This window comes from Haemaphysalis longicornis, unplaced genomic scaffold (genome assembly GCF_048455015.1).
Source record: "Haemaphysalis longicornis isolate Haplotype H1 unplaced genomic scaffold, Haemaphysalis longicornis Haplotype H1 scaffold_1, whole genome shotgun sequence".
In the NCBI taxonomy this organism is placed as follows: domain Eukaryota; kingdom Metazoa; phylum Arthropoda; class Arachnida; order Ixodida; family Ixodidae; genus Haemaphysalis; species Haemaphysalis longicornis.
In genome coordinates, this window is record NW_027526203.1 from 115,428,505 (window position 1) to 115,449,186 (window position 20,682).

General features: G+C 47.8%; 1 protein-coding gene across 6 annotated transcripts in view; it reads right to left on the reverse strand.

Moving 5' to 3' along the window:
- The window catches only part of LOC144179421 (ribonuclease H2 subunit B-like), a 77,032-nt gene that overhangs the window by 38,662 nt on the left and 17,688 nt on the right, over window positions 1-20,682 (reverse strand). For 5 of the 6 annotated variants that reach the window (XM_077707788.1, XM_077707803.1, XM_077707796.1 and 2 more), the window contains 2 exons: window positions 10,305-10,445; window positions 3,806-3,887 (listed from right to left, as the gene is read on the reverse strand). In XM_077707788.1, coding sequence (XP_077563914.1) covers window positions 3,806-3,887; window positions 10,305-10,445 — 223 coding nt within the window. The remainder of the gene's footprint in view (window positions 1-3,805; window positions 3,888-10,304; window positions 10,446-20,682) is intronic. The other variant, XM_077707810.1, reaches the window with a different exon arrangement.

Here is a 20,682-nt window from a genome sequence, read left to right on the forward strand (position 1 = left end):
GATCTGCGCCTGGAGCTGAAGGTTTACATGTGCTCAGGGCAGCCCTCAACTCATAGAGTGTAAATTCAGAATTGTAACCAGATTTTGACCTGTTATTGTCATGTAGGGACTTCTTTTCACAAGTATTTTTATGTTTCAGGAAAGTGTTTGTGTAGTGTGCAGAGCTAGAAACGTGTTGGAAGTGTTGTGCAAGAGTGTTAGCCTGGTCTTCGAGTGTGTCCCCTGTTGTACTGACCAGGGGCAGGCTATGTGTATGTTGTCCTTTAAGTTTGCGTATTCTTGTCCATACCTTGTGTGCATCTGTGTATGAGTTAATGGATGTAAGGAAGGTGCGCCAACTCTCTCGTTTTGCCTCACGGCGCACACATTTTCCGAACGCCTTGGCCCGTTTGAACAAAATAAGGCTACCCGACGTGGGGTACCGACGAAGGATACCCCACGCCTTGTTCTGGGCCTCTCGCGCCCGCCTACAGTCCTCATTCCACCATGGCCTCTGCTGGTTGCGCGGGGCACCAGAGGCATGCGGAATGGACTTTTCGGCGGCGTTGAGGATGTGCGCCGTGAGGAGTTGGGTAGCTTCTTCAATGTGTAGGTGTCCTATGTATGTGTGGTGTAGTTTGGATGTCTCTGTAAATGTATTCCAGTTAGCTCGTGCTTCATTGAACCTATTATGGGAAGATGGACTGCACGGGCCTTTACCTATGTATGTTAGTGAGGTGGGGAAGTGGTCACTGCCATATGGGTCAGTGCCCACACCCCACTCGAGAAGAGGAAAGAGAACTGCAGAGCCAACAGCCAAGTCAAGATATGAGTATGTGTTGTGTCCTATGTTATGGTAGGTAGGCTGTTTATTGTTGAAAAGGCATGCTCCAGAGGATGTAAGAAACCTCTCTATCAGACGACCCCGGGAATCCGTACGAGAAGAGCCCCATAGAGAATTGTGAGCATTAAGGTCGCCTGTTAAGATGTATGGTTCGGGCAGCTGGTCAACCAACGCCTCGAAGTCAGAGCTCGAAAGTGCAAGATCAGGAGGAATATATATGGAGCATACCATTATCAACCTATTAAATATTATTGTTCGAATTGCTACAGCCTCAAGGACAGTGTTCAGAGTGACAGGGTGGCAGGCTAAGGATTTCCGGGCAATTATGGCCACACCACCAGAAGAGTGCATGCAGCCATCCCTGTCCTTTCTGTATATCAAGAAATTTGTGTGTTTAGAATTCAAATGTGTTTCCTGAACACACATTACACTTGGCTGATAAGCATGCAGTATTTCGTATACATCGTCAAGATTATTCAGAAGGCCTCTGCAGTTCCATTGTATTATGTTTTCTCTTCCCATTATGATGTGTTCGGAGCTACTGGAGTGTGACTATTTATGTAGGGTCTTTCGGGGCTTGGACTCTTGCAAGGGGTTTTCTGGCCTTCTCTACTGACCTGGACATTGCAGCCCGTTCCTTCCGCTGCGATGAAAGCCGTAAGGGCTCGACGTCCATGTCATCATCTGATGGCAAGGGGGTGCCCAGCGGACTGGGACCCCTTGACGTGGTACCCTTTCGGGCGTCCTTTGCCTGCGCTGCCAGTGCCGAAGGCGTGGGGAGCACGACAGATGGCACAGGCAGTGACGCGGGGGAGGGGGTCGCTGCGACTGCCTCCGTCTCCATCTCTGCGCCCTCGCGTGTGCTTTGGGACGGTGGAGCGGAAGTGGAGGACGCAGCATCACTCCCACCGGACGTGGATGCCACCACAGCCGCTGCTGGCCCAGCGAGCGGTGCGGAGGCAGGTTGGGCTGCAAGAGGCAACCCAGGGGGGGGCGGGGGCCGGACCAAGTCCGACTCTCGGTACTGGGTCCCCGCCGAAACAAGACGCCGCTCCGCCCCCCGGCGAGCTGCGTCGGCGTACCTGCCCAGAGGGAAGGAGGCGAACCTCTTCCGCGCCTCTGAGAAGGTGATGTTTTCGGTTACCTTGATGTTTATGATTTTCTTTTCAAGTTGAAATTTTTCTCATTTTCTGGAGTAGGCCGCGTGTGGACCCTGGCAGTTTATGCAAAGAGACTGTTGCACGTTACAATTTTTGGACGCGTGGTCGTGCTGGGCGCATTTCGCGCAGGTAAGTCAGCCGCGACAGGAGTTCGTGCCGTGCCCGAACCGTTAGCACTTGAAACAGCGCCGCGGGTTCGGGATGTAAGGCCGGACTGGACATCGCACGAAACCTGCATTGATGGATTCCGGAAGGCTCGACCTGACAAAGGTTAGGATGAGGTGCTTTGTTGGTATGTGTTCATCATCTCTTCGTATAGTTATTCGCCTGACCGCTGTTACGCCCTGGCCACGAAGGCCCTCCAGCAAGTCGGCTTCAGTTTCATTCAGTAGGTCATAGTCGGAAATCACGCCCTGGGAGCTGTTTAGGCTGCGGTGGGGCGTGACTCGGATTGGCAGATCGGCGATGCTGGTTTGAGCAAGAAGTTTTTTGGCCTGATCCTGGCTACTGACCTCGACAAGAATTTCACCGGTTCGATGTTTTTTGGCCTTATACGACCCTCCAACAATACCGTCAAGAAACTTTGAAATGAGAAATACCGACTGTGAAGCAAGAGGTTTTGATTGGTCTACAGATTCCATCACGATGAAGCGAGGATAGTTGTTCGGTTTCGGAGGACTCAAGTCAGGAAGTGGTGGAAAGGAAACTTCGGTGCGACCCCTTTTCGGGGGCCGATCACGTTTGGGGGGGGTTTGGAAAATGCCATATGATACATTGGAAAGCAGGGAGACGGGGGTACTTTCTCCTTTGACCTTACCCTGGTAGTCAAAGAGGTCCCGGAGCTTCCTGCCTGGTAGACAGGCAGGGAGCCCATCGGCCGGAGCTTGACCAAGGCTCCGACGGCCACCGTTCACGGCTTCTAACCCTTCACCTTTCAACTTCTAGCCACAGTAGGTGACAGCTTAAGTATGGGGGGCTCGGGGTACGCGGTGTCGCCACTCACCGTCACCAAGATTACTCAAGGTGCCCCGTGCGTGGGATTCCCGGTTTTATCGGTGGGTAGACACCTTGCAGAACGGAGCTCTTGGCAAAACAAGTCACACATGAAGGGTACGAGGTCATTGTGTGAGTGAAAATTGTGCTATAACTCAAGGTTTAAAGCTTATGTGCAGTTTTTGCAATACCCCGAAACATTTGACAGAAAATTTTCCTCGCGTATCTTGCTCGGCAGATTTTTTTTTTGTTGAGCATTCCACGAGTAAATGCCGTTTTGCACCTGAATTAAGGATGACCATCTGACAAAAAGCATTAAAACAGTAACTTTTCCAAAATTTCACAGAAATGTCACTTCGAAAAAGCTACCCTAGTCCTGCTGATTTCGCAAACTCGATACCTTGCACTCCAATTGTTTACGTTCTCTAGTGAGCTTTAAAATGACCTTCCTTCCTGCTCTGTAGTTTTGCCAGAAAGCAAGGCCTAACCTCTGCACAACCTTCTCAATGTCTGGTGATCTCGGGAACAATCCTGGCCTTCGAGTTCTCGGCGATGCCTTGGGGCCCAAACGCTGAAGGATACGTTCGGCAATCAGCCGCCCTGACTGCTCCTGCTACTTTTGCTTCACGAGTGCACCCCTTATCACAACTACTTCCTTAGCTATCTCTGCACGAACCTTGATTGACCCATGCCCAGGGCAAACCATTCGTTCTTAGCCCCACAAATGTATTTCCGGCCGTACAATGCGAGGTGAGGGGCTTATTTGAAAGTAGAACATAAAGGCCTGTGCCCTGTGCAGGGATGCGAGAAATGTCCATGAGCCACGTACCCAAGTGACGACCTCAATGCGCAGCCCAGCACCGCGGGAACGTAGTCGGAAATGATGGAGAACGCCGTTGTCATGTAGTCCTCTGAAGCGAGGGGGGGGGGGGGGGGGGGGAGAAGCAAAGGAAAAACTCAGGGACAGAAAAACGCTCTGTCCAGAATGCAACCACAAGCGGTGCACTTCAAACTGGGCAAAAAGGGCTGTTGAAAAAGGGCTGCCTTTTGTTTTTGGCACAGAGATCAACATCCCAGCCTCCACAGCAAGTGTACTATTTACAGAGTGGCATCACAGCGATAGCAGAGCGAGAAAACTCCCCAACCTCCCCTTCTCCAGCCCAGCACAAAGCAGAATGCACGTTGCACTGGCACCGGGCGCTTCTGGGGCCTTTGGGGCAGAAATCTAGGGTTTGACAAATCTCGTCTATCGTACAGGGTTCGTACAGGCTTGAAAAGCAAAAATTCAAGGGTTTTCAAGGACTTTCAAGGACCAGAAAAGACACTTTCAAGGTCCCCATCTAACGTTTTATCTGGGATTATTTATAACTTTTCCTACACGATGCAAAAGTTTTTTATTGCACAATACCTAAGCACATTAGTGCACATTTAGAAAGGTGCTAACGGGTTCGGAAATGCTCCCCCTGCTTCATTTTTTATTTCATGGCTGGTATTTAGAGGTTTTTCTTTTTCTTTTGTATTTGCTGAGGCTGTTTGATTTCAAAACCTAGTTAATGTTGCCTGCATCTCCTGCTTTGTCAACGAGAGTATCAGCTGAAATCAAATCTGCAAGTGTTGCTGCAAGGCAGAATGAACAATGTACACGTCCACCATTTGCACATAAAAGCAAACGCAGATGGAGCGTATCAGGCACAGCAAACATGCAAGGAGCGAGCGTCCACAGACTAGATGGAAGATGCAAGATAGAGAACAGAAGCTGGCTTTCACTGGATTGTATCGTGACATGGATTAGATTGATAAGTGCCTGCTCCCAGTGTTGCCTTGTAATAATGAAAATCCACCAAACTTGTAATTTCATGCAATACACTGAAACTTGATTGTTACAATGTTTCTTTACATTTTTAGCACCTAAAATCCACGACAAACACTTTAAATTCTTGAGAAAAGACAGGGCCATTGATCCTCTCCGGAAAAATCAAGGGTTTTCAAAGACCATTTAAAAATTCCAGGACTTTCCAGGCCTTGAAATTGGCATTTCTAAATTCAAGGGTTTTCAAGGTTTTCAAGGACCTGTGTGAATCCTGATCGTAGCATCGGATCTTCTGAAGCTGTTGTAGTTTTGCCTCAAGAGCACATATTTTCCTTTTCGGGGGGCAAAGATCTAAAAGCAGGCACATGGCACAGCCATGGGCGCATTTATCTCCGTGACAACCGGGAGCATCAGAAACTCGTGCCCTGTCTTCGCTAGAACCACACCCCAAGATTTTTCTGCGTTATATGAACAACTGTTTTTGCATTAACAAAAAGGGACACATAGGTGCCTCTGCAGAACATCTGAACAGCATTAAAGAATCCATTCAATTCACTGTCGAGGCGCAGGTTGCGGGCCGCCTTCCTTGGCTGGATGTGTTGGTTGAAGGTTGTGGCAATTGCCTTTCGTTCAAGGTTTACACAAAAGAAACCCACACAGGACAGGACCTCCATTTTCGTTCCGTGCACCCAGCCCGTCACAAAACGCTCTACAATGGTCATCGCTAGAGGCCGGATATTTAGGCACTAAAAAAGAACGCTTTAGGCGCCAAAAATAGGCAGGCAAAACAATGTTTTAGGCCTCCAAGGTCATATATATCGGCACCCTAAATTTTTACATAAATGCTAATAATTTGAAACAGAGACATGCGCAACCAATATCTACGACAGGAAAACGTAAAATGTTATTGTTTATGATGGCACAAAGGTGCCAACAGTTGAAAATAGCCGTTCAATTGTCCCATGAAACTGCTGAACTTGCGGCGATCCATTGGCTCAATTCAGGAAGTGCACTGCTCCCATTCATGTTCACTGGCCACAGTCACTTGCTCGAGTGTCGCATACAGTGAAACAGGCATGAAGAAGAACGCTAGAGAGCTGACAATACTGATTAAAAAATCTGCAGAAATTCAGAGAATTGTGTACTAATGCGTAGCATTCTTATGTTATTCTTTGGTTTTGAGGGGAGGTGTATGAGATGCATATTTTTCATTATGCCACATCACTTTTGCGAAAACCTCGTTTTTTTCTATTTTTCTTTTTTTATGGTTTTTCAAAATTCTGTTCAACCAATTATCTCCATTCACGCTACTATAACGATTACAGGTGTTACTGTCACGAAATCTCCATTTTTGCGGAAATTCAGGGCGTTACACAGGTCGCCACTTTCGCTATCTCTTTATTTGTATTTTGAATTTTTTGCGGACTTTTTTTACTCTTGGTTTGGGGGTGGAGATGTACAAGATGCATATTTTTCATTTTGTCAGATCATTTTTGTGAAAATTGAATTTCTTCTATTTTTCTTACCGTTTTGGTTTCTCAAAATTCTGTCCGGCCAATTATAACCCTTCACGCTATTACAGGGCACTGCTCTAAGATGCGGGTGAGAGCTCCAGCACGTCGCATTTTTCACACTTCACAGGCTTTCTTTATAAGCAAGAAAAATGAGTACGCAATTAGTATGTCACTGAAACTACTGCAGTTAGATGTTGCTTGTGGGTACCTACAAGTGCCTCATTGGCACTTTAATGATTGGGACAGTGCTTCTCGAGTTACTCTTCAGCGTCATTCATTGTCTGAGGCAAGAAAAAAATATTTCCTGGAAGACCCAAAAACACCCTACTTTTCCGCGGTCACGAAAGTGCTAATGACATATCAGTAGAAATTAAGAAGAAGAAATGGGTGTGGGCAGGGCATGTAATGCGAAGGCAAGATAACCATTGGTCATTAAGGGTAACAGAGTGGATCCCTGGAGAAGGCAACTGTGGCAGGGCAGATGAGATCAAGAAGTCTGTGGGGACAAATTGGTCGCCGTTAGCACAGGACTGGCATAAGTGGTAGGAATGGGCGAATATAGATTTTGAGGTTCGAAGCGAATTCGAAGCGAATAGTGATTTGGTCGAATAATTTCGAATCGAATAGTTCGAATAGTGCAGATTGCAAATCACAAAGACAAATGAGCAACTTGTGACCTGACTAATGTACACATTTTTTTCTAATAATTAGAACTCGCGTAGGCACAGCATTGTGTAAAACTATTACCAGTTGAACATTTATTGCGAAATCTTACACACAGCTTTCCTTTGCTGTATTCACAAGTTTTCATGAAGAAATTCCTGTTGCGCCACATGCTCTAGGTGCAGCAGTTTCCGCCGGCTGCTCATTCACAAGTTTAAGCGCCGCCTAGAAACTCGCAGAGTTAAGCGCCGCCTAGAAGTAAGGGGGCACAAGGGTCTTTGATCAAAAACTTTATTTTTGCAGTTATGATGATGAAAATTGGGGGGGGGGGGGGGGCACATGTAGTTTCTCCTTCTAATTGTAGATATCAAATTTGTTTTTGAGTAAAATGATTATGTTCAAATTTATTTGGATTTTTATATTCAATTTTTTGACAGCCTTTGTAAAAGAACTGCTGGAGGGATGCAGCTAAACAGGGAACCAGTAAACTGTGCACAAATCAAAGAGTGCAATAAGACTAACATTATCATTATATCTGGTCTGTAGCAGAAGTTACGACCACTTGAAGTTTGGGCCTGGAAGGCAAAACCGGTTTTTCTGGTTGCCATCTTTCAGGCCCAAACTTCAAATGGTCGTAACTTCTGCTACAGACCAGATAGAATGATAATGTTAGTCTTATTGCACTCTTTGATTTGTGCGCAGTTCACTGGTTCCCTGTTTAGCTGCATCCCTCCAGCAGTTTTTTTACAAAGGCTGTCATAAAATTGAATATAAAAATCCAAATAAATTTGAATATAATCATTTTACTCAAAAAACAAGCTTGATATCTACAATCAGAATGAGAAACTACATGTGGCCCCCAATTTTCATCATCATAACTGCAAAAATAAACTTTTTTGGTTTAAGACCAGTGAGCCCCCTTAAAAAAAGAAGTATTGTAGCCACTAGTATCCTCGGCCGTAGCCAAGCAAAGCGCAAGTGGCTGGCCGCCATTTTGAATAGGCTCGCTTAGTGCGGCGTACTGCCGCGCTGTGCGAGCCTATTCAAAATGGCGGCATGCCTATTCAAAATGGCGGCCTGTACAAGTCTGCTGGCTTGGTGCCGCGATGTTCGGAGCGGTGTCGTTTCAGTGCCGCCTTTTTTTTTTTTTTTAACCTAAAGTGTGCTGGCGGCCGAGAGCTTCGTCGAACCTCTAGGCAAGGCAGCAACTCGGCAGTGCCGGCACTGATAATAGAAATGTCCGCGTCGGTGGGTCTTGAGCCAAGCCTGGGGTAACTCTCGGAAAGCTTGACCGAAAAGCTTGGCTTTCAGCTGCCTATTCGGGAGCATCGAATAATTCGAAAATATCGAATACCTGCATTCGGATCGAAGCGAATAACGAATAGAGAGCTATTCGATCGAATATTCGACAATACCGAATATTCGCCCATCCCTAATAAGTGGTGATCCATGGGAGAGGACTCTGGCACGCAGAGGGCGTAGATAGGCACATGGTGATGATGACCTGCTAGTGTATTACAAGGTCGGCCCCTTTGCACATGGATGGGCCTCACCGGTCGTGTCGCTCGTATTTACCAGGCATTAAAGCCTCAACTCTGACCGCCCTGGTGGCTGGTAGTACAGTTAAACCTCGATATAACGAAGTTGTACTTGGGGACGCAAATTTCGTTAAATCGAGAATTTCGTAAAATCGAGGTTTCGATTTTACAGTTCATTTAACCAGTTATTGGGGTTTTAACACTTTGGCCCTCGCCAGGCAACAACTGCTATGTAGTTACCTCTCCAATTAAAGCGAAATTTGTACTAAAACTGGCCGCGAAAATTGTGTGAATTAAGAGTTTCAACACTTGGGCAATGGAATTCGGATAGCCGACGGTAGTTCATGTGTCATCGTAAAACCGGTGCTTTTTCCGCAACGCCTCATTAAATATGATAGCAGACTAGGTTTCCACTTTTTCTTTTTTCATTTCGGTCACTACTAAATGCCGCTGTTAGTCAATTGAACCCGCGTCCATGTCCCGTGAACTTCACCCCGCCGAGGTGCTCGTTCGAAGTTACGCCTCTTTTCGTCCATTCAGTGGTAGGCTTAGGCGCGGCGGGCCAACAGCGGAAGGCTGCTATGAAACTTTCGAAAGACTTTTTTCATGTACAAGGGCTCCGCAGTATGGGCGCGTGATTCAACCACAACACTCGAGATAAAACCATGATTGCGAGTTGAGCGGAGTACACGCGGACCGCTTCACTGTGTGGAGCAGCGCTTACGTGATCCGGAAAGCGGAAAGCTTACATTAAAAATCTTCCGGCCAAATTCGATTAAGCAATTACTTTTATGCCCACTGAGCCCTTACGAAACTGATTTCTCCGCACCGCAGCTGTCTAATGAACGCTGGTGAAACGAAGATGACCACGTTCAAAGAGAGCAATTTATTGCCACCAGCACTCGATGTTCAAGCTGTAGTGAAGAAGTCCGTAAGCAGTGCTTGGCGTTTCTTGACCAGGGCGGGCTTTACGTGACGCTCGTATGCTGACAGCGCTAACAAGGTCTTAAACATTCGTGTGCACCTGCGTGCCTCCGCAGAACATCGATGGCATCCACCACACTTCGGTGGCTGTCAGTTTCACCGAGCTTCCTCAGGCTCTTGTTCGGAACACTTTTCTTTCTCTTGGAGTGCTCATGCTGCTTACAAGACTCACCTAACGATGCACAAACAAAATATTAATTTGGTTATCAGCGAGCACAACCTAGCGCAGCAGCACCGTGAGCAATGACGCGTAGAAAAAAAAAAGCTTGAAGTAGGCTTCGGTAGCCTAAGCATAGAGGGCGCTGGCGTAGGCAACGATGGAGACGTCAAAATAGTGGCTGCACTATTAAACCGTCTATGACCGCTAGCGGTTTGTGCAGCTTCGTTCTTCGCTTTTAATTGTTGTTAACCGTAGATTTCACCGCTTTTCTTTCATTTTAGCCTTCAAGAGTCAATTTTAGTACTGAATTTTTTCAATGTAGGGCCTGAGAGGCAAAATAAAACGTGCCTCGACCGGAATTTCGTTCTTCCTTTCTTGCCGTGACTTCGTTAAATCGAAAGCGCCGCACAAAATTACTTCGTAAAATCGAGACAAAAATACATGCATTTAGCAAAATTTTGTTAGAAAACTTGAAAAAATTCGTTATATCGCGAATTTCGTTAAATCGAGGTTTGTTATATCGAGGTTCGTTATATCGAGGTTCAACTGTATAGCTAGCTGGTAGTGCTTACTCTGGCGGAGCCAGCCCCCTGTCATCCCACACGCTAGTCCACAGAGGCCAGAGCCGAAGAAATGGGCCCAGAGGAGGCGCTCCTCACCCTTGGCAGGCGTCTGGCCCCTGGTCACTGGGATGGCCGCGGACTCCAGCGTGGCTGCCACGGCGGCCACCTTGTTGGTCAGCCAGCGCAGGCACAGGGACTCATTGTAGCGGTACCGGACCTCCTCCTCCCCTTCCGTCTCTGCAGCCAACAGCCATGCTTTTACTGCCAATCATTTGCGAGCCAAGCACTGGAGTCACCAACAGCGACCAGTGGCACCAGTGGAAGCTGGAGCACCACGTATCCGAATAATTGAAGCTTGCCGAACTGAGCACCAACCTCGTAAAAGCAGCCACGTCGGACCCTCATTGTTCCCACAGGAGGCCTGTGCCCGCAAGCCAACGTGCTGCCAGGTTTACAGCCACACAACCACCCGGGGCGCCCATGACACAGCCTCCGACCCGAGAGGTGTCACTTGTACTACTCTGCGGAAACTTTCCAGTGCCAACACAGGCTGCTGCACTCTGTTTAGAAACGAAACTCGTTTGGCAGCCACTTCCAAGGAGCCCCGTCATCACATCACTGTGAAACTGTCCCTGCTAAGGAGATGAGGCAGTGAGCAAAACAGAAATGCCCACCCATCGTGATGGCTAATCATGGTGACACTGGTCTTCAGCCCTTTGCAGTCTATTGTCGGGCATAGCCCCACATGGGTGTTCAAGGTTTTTTTTTTTTTGTTTTGTTTTTTCACTGCGCTGTGCGCGCACTCTTCGTAAACATGATGCACCATCTCTAGAGCGATAAGTGAACTTTGTTGAGGTTTTCTTCATTTTGCACTAGGGTGCAGCCCAATGTTCACCATGAGCCTTCTGGATACAGGAGCGCTTTCACGTGCGCGCTGTTCGCTGAAAAGGATGGGCAGTTTCTCATTGCAAGTGTTCTACAATGGAGCACAAAGTGAAAGCAATGATGAATTCAGTGAGGAAGAGAATTGCGTGCCTTTATCAGTTAGTGATGACAGCGATTCGACAGAAGCGAGTGACAAAGACCACGACGGCAGTGGAGACAGCACCGGGGGATTATTACACTGTGGGTTATGCATTTTGTCGAAAGACAATAAATAGGTGGGGAAGATTTTTTTTCCTGGCATCTAGAGGTTTCCATTGTCAATAGCTGCCTTACAACGCTTCGCCCACTTAGCTGCACTGGAGCTGCATATGCCTGTGCGACTGGTACAATAGTTAGGGTCAATTAAGGGCAGCAGAAGTCAGTGAAGTTAACCTAGGGAATAAAGGAACTAAAATCAACAGACGCGTTTATGGTAAAGCATAAAACCACAGTACGAGAAACACCTTTTTAAGGGGGTGAAGTAGCAAACCAATGTGCAGCCTAACCACACATTTGCAATTGCTTTTTCTGCCTGAAAGTGCGCAGTCTCTGGTGATCAGTTATTTGTGGGGGCTACGGAAAAGCTTACTGCACAAGCTTTATTAAAAAAGCTTAGCAGCTTCAAGCTTAGCAGCTCGGAGGACTGCAATCTAACAAATAAGCAGCAATGTACAGCCACGATCAAAAGTTGAAGGACCAGGAAAATGGCAATTTTAGGTTATTTCTCTTCCGGTAGTAGCCCGACAAACCGCCGTGTGCATGTAAGATGTCGTATAGTTACTGAGGTAATGAAAAATACTGCACATTGTTCCCTAGGCTGTAGCACGGCAGAGGAATAACCCAAAATTGCTGCTTTCCTGGTCCGTAATCTTTTGCTCTTGGGTGTATATGTTGGGGTAGGCCTACAGAAACTGGACCTCTATTTGTGAGTGGACTGGCTTGTTCCGTAGCCCAGTGGTATAGAGCCACACGCGAGTGGCGCCTCACTGTTAGGGTTCGAATCCAAGGAGGGGTTGCACTGTTTTCTTTCCCTTTGAGTTGCCCAACTGTCGGCGTTACGTCCATGCGCCTTCTATAACCAGGTGGGTACTACAGAGAAGACAGGCGTGCTCCCAAGGTGCGGGAGAAACACGTTCCAGTAGAGCATCTCATGCTGCCAAGGGCATCGGGCCACTGCGTATGCTTCAGCTCGTCCTGTAGTCCTGAGTGCTACTACCGTATAAACCGGATTATAGGTCGAGTGGGAATATAGGTCGACCCCCTACCCTGAGGTGGGAAAAGTTCACAAAAAAAATAATTCGGCACAGAAGCGCAATCACAATGTCTATATTTATTTTCGACGCCCGTCCGTCACTGCCACTCACTATGCCTGCCGAAGTCACTCTCCTGAGCTCTCAGAGTCGTCCAAGGATGACTGCTTCGCAGTCATCTTCCATGCCATCAGGCGCGTTGCTGATGAAGCACTTCCTGAACGCTCGTGTAACCATGTCGTCGGGCAGCGACTGCCAAGAGGAGGACACCCAGCTTGACACGGTCGCAACCGGCCCGTATAGGTCTTTTTGTTGTCGCCGGCTATCCACTCATTGTACAGTTCGCGGAGCCGGTCCGCGCATGGCCTCCGGAGCGATCGCGAGTGAAGTTCCCGGACGAAGTCCGCCACTTTGTTCTCCAACTCGGGGTGGACCGCTTGTCGTCCACGGAACGATCAGTTTCGGGGGTTGCACGCGCACAGCTTAGCTTTCTGGCCCCGCCAGTACCGCACACTTTTCTCCGAAACGCCTAACTGGCGTTGCGCCGACATATTCCCATTCTGCTCGGTGACTCAATCGCCGTCAGCTTAAACGCCGCGGTGAACTGGCATCAACTGCCGCCACTCATCTCAGAACAAAGACGTACGAAATGTACGCACGCACACACAATAAACGAGTAAAAGACGAAAAACTAGAGAAAAGCGAAATCAAATAAAAGCCTGATAGTGCGAGAGAGCAGTCCGACACGAATGGCAATGGCGACGGACTGCGCTTGCACATTGTTGCCAGACAACGATTTAAATTCTGCCAATGACCGCTATATAAGACAAGGGGTGACTTTTGTGCGGATTTTTTTGGAAAAAAACTCGACCTATATTCCGGTTTATACGGTACGTTTGGTCGTCCTGAGCAGTGCTGACAGGCTTATTTGGCCAACTTCTGCAGCCAACAAGATAGCAATAGCGGATCATGGCAATTCCTTAAGTAGTGCTAATGTGCGATCACAGATAATGTCGGAGGCCATGAAAGTGATGCGTGATACTGAAACCGAAACTGGTTTGAACCGCCCCCCCATAACAAGCCACAAGAACCACAATCCGACACATAAGCTTGTTGCAGTTACTAGTACAATTTACCCCAAAGAGAAAATAACATTGACACACATGGAAGTGTGTACACGAACCTTGGACATTGTGTACTCACGCCGCAACATAAGTACGTGCCATTTCACATCACTGCAGTAGTTTTTGAGGCCCCACCGACGTCGCATGGTATTTCCGGCTTCATGGATCAGATACAGTGGAACCCCAATGATATGTCCCCCGGTCCTACAACGACCCACTTCTTACGACGGATCACCGCGGTCCCAGCAAACTCCCCATAGAAAAAATACATCAAAAACCCCGATTATACAACGCTCAAGTGCACGCAGTCTGCTTTCATAACACAAACCCTGGTGGAGATAAACCAGCGTTTTTCCCGTTTCCACATCACTTCGCCAGCTTGGCCCAACCTTTCTTTATTCTTAAAGGAGCCATGAAGAGAAAAGACAAGTTTGGTTCATTCAAAAGATTGCCTCGTTAGAATCATACTGACACCACTTTTAACGTAAACTTCGCTCAAATAAGCTACATAATTAGGAAAAAAGGGAATGGCCATGTGACCCACTAGCTCATTTCCCGCAACAGAACCTATGATGTCACTCGAGCCAGCTCTGCGATTGGCAGAGGCCGGCGAAAGTAAACGCAAATTACGGAGAGCTTACAAGCTTGACGAACGAGCTATTTGCGCTTAAATTTAGGGCACATTCTTTTTAAAGCAGTAAGAATGGTGGTAAGTGTAAGTTACGAAAGCACATGTAAACATAGAAGTACCGCTGCGTACTGCTGTTGATGGTACTGTGCGCACTATGCTTGTTTAGCTGCACAGAACTGCGGGGCTTTGGGGTTGTCTCAGACGACATTGGCCGATTGATTGACGCGACGGTATCTTACGTGAGCATATTTGTCGAGCGAGCACTATGTTTCACAAAACGATTTTCTCCCAGAACGAAAAAAAAGGCAGAAAACGACATGCCATGGTATGGTGGCGCCATTTAGGTTCCGTAACGTAAACAAACGCGCGAGTACCTCAATGCCAGCGCCGCCGTACAGGGTGGAGACACCCTTTGAACGGTCCCATGCCGCTGCAGTTTGGTCAACGTGCACAACGCGTTGTTCTTTTCGTTTCCCACGAAACCCAGCAACGCGAAACAGATAAGATGATTCAAACTTCGCCAGTTAACCCCGTTGCGGCGATAATTTTAGCGCAGTTTTGATACAATAACTTGTTTCGGCAGCGAGCGAGTGGACCAAAATGGCGGCGCCAGCCAATATGTGTCTCCACCCTGTACGGCGGATGCGTGAATCAAGGGACCCTAGGCTGCAGAGCGGTCGGTTCCTGTGATGTCATTTGGGACCACGAAAACACACGCTTTAGCGGGAAAATCAAAAGTTTTACTTAAATTGATTAATTTCTCAGTGAATAAAGCATCGTTTGCCTTCGGACAAGCGCTGGGGGCACTATAAAACACGAAATCTTTCGAATAACACAAACTTGCATTTTGTCTTCATGGCTCCTTTAACTCTTTCACGACGGCGCCATAGGCAATCGGAAGCCGGCGTCCGATGATTTTGAATCTCCCGCAAAATCTGAAACCCGCGCTCCGCAGACAACTATCCCCATCTGGTGTGTTCATTGGCAACTTCTCTTTCAATTTCGGTTTCGTTTGTTTATGTGTCTCGTGTGGTGGCGGCGTAGCAAGAGAAATTTGAACCGAAGGGGGAGGGGAGGAGGAGGAAAAATGGCGTCGGGTTCACGCCGCGCTCCGCACAGTCGGACTGCTGTAGCAAGCACTTCGGCAGCTCCTGCTGTCGATTTTTCTGATTTCAGCAGCAGTGAGGGGTCAAGCAATGATGTGGGATCTTCAGATTTCAGTTAGGACGACGAAGCTCCGGTTCAGGGGCCTCGCACTTCAACAAGCGCTGGCAGGTAATTTCGTTGTGACTCCGCGCTGTATTTATAAACAAAACGTGCTTCTTATCTGACGACTGCGGTTTTGATTTTGTGTTTAGGGTCTCGAGAACGTACGGCCGGGATATTTTGCCAAATGCACAGTGCTATATCGCGCTATCACCTCCAAGATAACCTGGCGCTCGTGTCAGATTAGCGCTGCAGGGTTCAGGTGCGACGCTTGTCGAGAGCGCTCGATTTTTTTTCTTGTTTTTTACCACCGAACTGATAAGAATTTTGTGCGAGGACACAAAAGAGTATACCGTAATTACCCGATTCTAACGCGCACCCGATTTTCCTGACAAAAAAACTAAAAAACTTGCACCTCCGATTGTAACGCGAACGGAACTGTGTGAGCAAGAAAATCGAATGCGAGAGAAACGGGTGATTTATTTCCCGAAGTAATCTCACTCCTCGTAGCTCTCCACTGACCACAACATCTCGTCCTCGGTGCCGCCAAGCACGTTCGCGATGCCACACTTCTGAACAAACGTTCAACCATGGTGGATGGGATCGTGGCCCACACCTCACACGCCCATCCCGCAAGCTTCTTTCAGAGGCGCACGCTTCAGCCGACCGCTCGTTTTGAACGCGTGAGAGCCGCTGCTGCCATTGCTGTTATCAAGCGCGCAAGTGGAACTATTTGACGATTTGTGTGAACGCCGATCGAAAAGCCTAGGCGCCTATGCTTCCTGCGTCCGAAAAATCGTTGCTAAAAGCTTTGGTGCCGTCTTGACATGGCGATGGCGATGGGTGGGACGAAATTTCCGCTGTTTCGGTTTCGTATCCGATGCATGCGATTTTTCGACCTATTTTTCCTGAAAAAAAGTACGCGTTAGAATCGGGTAAGTACGGTACTTGGATGCACGTTTTACAGAGACTCACTCACCCTTGAGTGCCCTCGCGGCGTGGCACAGCCGTCAGTGTCGCTAGGTTGACGGGCCCTCAAAAAGCCAAAACTTGGTGTACACTGTTGAGTTATATATTGAATCATAGCCAAGGAACGTAGGAACAATTTGTATATCTTAAAATACCTGAAATAATTTTTAGTCTCGGTAAAAGTGCCGATTTGTGTTTTTCGTATACTTTTCTTGGGGGCTTTTTTCTGATTACTTGACGAATAAACTGTAAGTTATTGTACCTTTAACAAAACTGCTGCTTTGTGTTTGGAAGAGCAATCTATAAGCTACAATTTCATGCATAGCAAGGCTACGTGTGTTCAGTAGCTCAAGAGAAAAAAAATGTTTTGTCGAAGCACTTAAAATCGGCCGTTTTTCCGCCGTAACGAAAGAAATAACCCCCTTTTGACACTGCTTGATGTGCAAAGGTCCGAGGCAGGCCAGACCACTTGCTGAACATACGCAAGCAAGCAGGACGGTACAGGCAGGCGGGAGTTAACCTGCAACAGGCCCACGCAGCAGCAGAATGCCAGTGCGCCAACCGCGGGAAGTCAAAGTCCAAGTGGCCAGCAGACCGCGAATTTGAAGCTCCCATCGAGCCGAGGAACGCGAAAACACGTGTGATGCAACCAAACACCCGCTTTCCTTGCCTGCTCGATTCAAGTTTCTTCCCTTAAAACGCTCTCTCTGCCCCCCTCCTCTCTTCTCTCTGCTTATCAGTGTCTTTCAAAGCGGTGTCGTAGCTCCCGTCCTTCCTTTCCCGCCTATTTTCCACCACCGTCTCGTACTATCGTTCGTTTTGCTTGGCCTTGGCAGTTTCACACGCTCACCTTTTCCCCTCTCAATTTTCTTGGCTGTGCCAGCCTTCCCAGCTTATCTCGCGCAAAGCGTAGGATTGAGGGCCAGCGCCAAACGACATGGGAATCGCGCACCACGTGACCCCCATGGCTGGCATGGCTGGCATGCTAACACAGACTTCGCGGAAGGGGAGGGGGGCACAAAATATTAGTTTTTTTTAGAAACTTCGAATTTTAGCTAAGGTGTCGAAAATTACACGAGAGCATGCTAAATATAGTACTTTAAATGAATCCTTAGCCCACCTGTCCCACGGGACCATCTACTAGGCCGGCATTTACACGTACCGTGATCATACGACACTTCCGCGTGGTCCCTTGAAAGTTGCATTATCGGGGTTCCACTGCACTGCTTTAGCGAACACATAAATGATAAAAAGCACGCTTATTTGAGCCCGTCTTTGGATGCAAAAACAAGCAGAAGTTTGACAAATTCACTTCAGTGTCATTTTAAAAGCCGACACGTAGGTAAAAATGCGCACAGCGTCTTGCGATCGCCTTGGACGAAAATGAGCTAGGCAATACCTGCCACATAATTTTTTCAATGTAGACAATTCCAGGCAGGCTTTGAGACCTGGCATTTAATTCATGGGGCGGAAACATAAGTATAAATGGAGCGTATCAAAAAAAAGAAAGGGGGGGGGGGGGGGGGGGGTCACCCGTCACTTGCTTTCTGAAAAACTGTGCTGTATCCAGAAACATGACTTCCAAGGGAAAGTAAAATGTGTGCAGAACGATAAGCTAGCTACTCAAATTAGGGGGTGACACTTCGTGCTCGGAAGCCCTTGCAAGGCCAACACAGAGAAGACTCCCATTCCAGTCTCTGCTCTACCTGTGTTGTGGTTTTCTTTGGGGCACTCATTAGACGTCTTTATGGCTGCAACTGGTAGGAAACTGGTCAAATAGCCCATTAATAATGATCGGACCAAACAGAAGGAAAGATCTATTGAGCAAGCTTCCGAGTAGAGTAGCACAGGTACTGTGTGCCAAAGTAAACGGACCATAGCGCAGGCTGCCAGAGGGGCTGCAGGGCCGCACCGCGGTGCTGCCATCGCGCTCTCTGCGCCCACGCCGAGAGTGTCCCGAGTGACACCAAACTTCGCCCTCACTCTCGCGCGGGTGCTTGTCAGGCTTTACGCATTGCAATTGCAGTGTTTGGTGGCTCTGCTGTCGTGCAGTTGTGGACGGCCTCAGGCCACCAAACCGCGGCGCCGTGAATTAGCGAAGACCTGTTCTGCTTTAACCCAGTGCTTAACAATGGACACAAGTAAATAACATTATGCCGGATGACTGTGCGGCAACTTTGAAGGCGATAGTCTTTCTTTGCTACTTGAACCCAAAAATTTTGGTCTTCTGTATGTGCAGAAACTTTTGGACTCCTGTATGTTGGTCTTCTGTATGTATGTATGTATGCATGTATGTTTGTATGCATGCATGCATGCATGCATGCATGCGTGTATGTTCCTTGATTCAGCCTTCCATCCAAGAGATAATAAATACTTAAATGACAGGTTTGTACAGGCAAAACTTTTAACCACTAAACCTAGAAACACATGTCCTTCTTGTCAACTTTGTTCAGGAAAAAGAAAACTTTAGGCATATTTGAGGCAGAACATCAATACATAGATGGTATTTGCAGTGTTATTTTATTTAAACATACATGGCTGATTGGTTGTTGTTATAGCAAATGAACAAATACGAGTTGAAAAGACTATTTTGATCTAGAAATGCGGAGAGAGCATGCAACCAGTTCGGACCTCGTGACGGCATTCCAAATTCCGCAGTACATAAAGGTTCCATCAAATAGCCCAAGAGTAGTGGACGCGTGAAAATTGAATTGGCTTTAGCAAATCTCCTCTCGTGAGAGGATCAAAATGACCGAGGGACGAGCATGAGGGGCAGGTGGGGGAGAGAAGAGCGCCATTCATGTGGCAGGGGTGGCCAAAGATGACATTTGCATTGAAGTGGGCAGATACGCGCCCATCTTTTTGCACATGCTGTTAGTGCCCTTCTGAAATGCTACACCGTGCCTCAGCTGCCGTGGCCGCCTAACAGGGCTCACTGCAACCCGATGATGATGGTGGTTGGTGCTTAATGGCGCAAGGCCGACTAACGGCAAAGAGTGCCAGACAAGAAGTTATTTAACGGTTGATGAGACTGTCAGATCTGAAATAAGACGAAAAGTTCACTGCGCGAACCGCTATCACAAGCGCGCACACCGCGTTTCACTTTCCAGGGTAAAGTCACGCGCACCAAGAAGCGTTCGATGACCTCCTCCTTTCGAGCCACGCAACTTCCCGTAATACGGCTTGTGATCTCAGGAATTGCCATCGCTATGATGCCCGTGTTGAATACCATAGCAGATAAAATGATTGAACAGAAACTTGGATGATCTAGGCAGTGCAAATGAACTCAGAAACGCGCACTACACAGTTCAGGTGGCCGCCATCTTGCATTCCGGCAGCGACGCCCAATCAGGAGGGCCGTTTCAACGCGCGCCGACCGGAAGGCCAACCACGCTTGAGCATCTACTTCTGGCTTCGTTTATGCGAATTTCTTTTCTGCCATTCGTGCATTTGTGAATGAATGAAGATAAAAGAGACGGTAAGGACCGGAAAGAGGATCGCTCGGCCGGTCCAATGGTACCAAAACGGCCACGCCCGGTGGCACCGTAGCAGAGATACAGCGCTCCAAAAATTGCAGTTTTTTCGCCCATTTCCGCTGACATTTTGTCACCGCCGCTGGCAGAAGTATTCTTTATACCACATTGTGACGGTTTTCGGCGGACAAACTTTGCAAACGCACAGGATAGAAAACATAGAAGCCGAATATGTGGCTTTAAAAAAACGATGTTTTGGTCCCTTTTCCGAAGTTGAAAGACATGCCCTCCCCTTACACTAATCAATCCAAATATTTGATAACAGCCGATTATTCGAACCCGTTCCAATATTCGAAATGTTTCGAATACATAGTTTTCGAAGCGAATACGAATATAACATATTTAATATTCGAGTAATATTCTAAATGTTCGAATATTCGCACACCCTTACCGACAGTACTTCGTGGCCCCCTGGTCTAAGTGCAAATGTGCTTGTTGACTACATTCCAGACTTGAACAAAGTGACGCATGTGAATGTGAGACATTTTCTGGGAGTATCTTGCTTGCTGACTCACATCACATAATCCATCGTGACATGAGAATACCTTTCTTACAGCTGAATTGTTTCTAGTCGTACTACTAAACTTCCCTTGTGACCTCTGAGATTGCCCGATACACCGATTTCCTTCAGGCTGGGCCCTCGCCTGCGACTTACGAAAGCGGCAGCCTCGCATTTTCCTCCTCCCCGCGGAGGATCCCGTCTTGAGAGGCATGCCAGCCAAGGAGGTGGCCCCCCCCCCCCCCCCCCCCCCCCCAGCCCCTCTGCAAAGTGTTTTTCTGCAGGGGGGCCGGTGTGGGGCCACCAAGATGGCAAAAACAACGAGATTACTTTGCCCT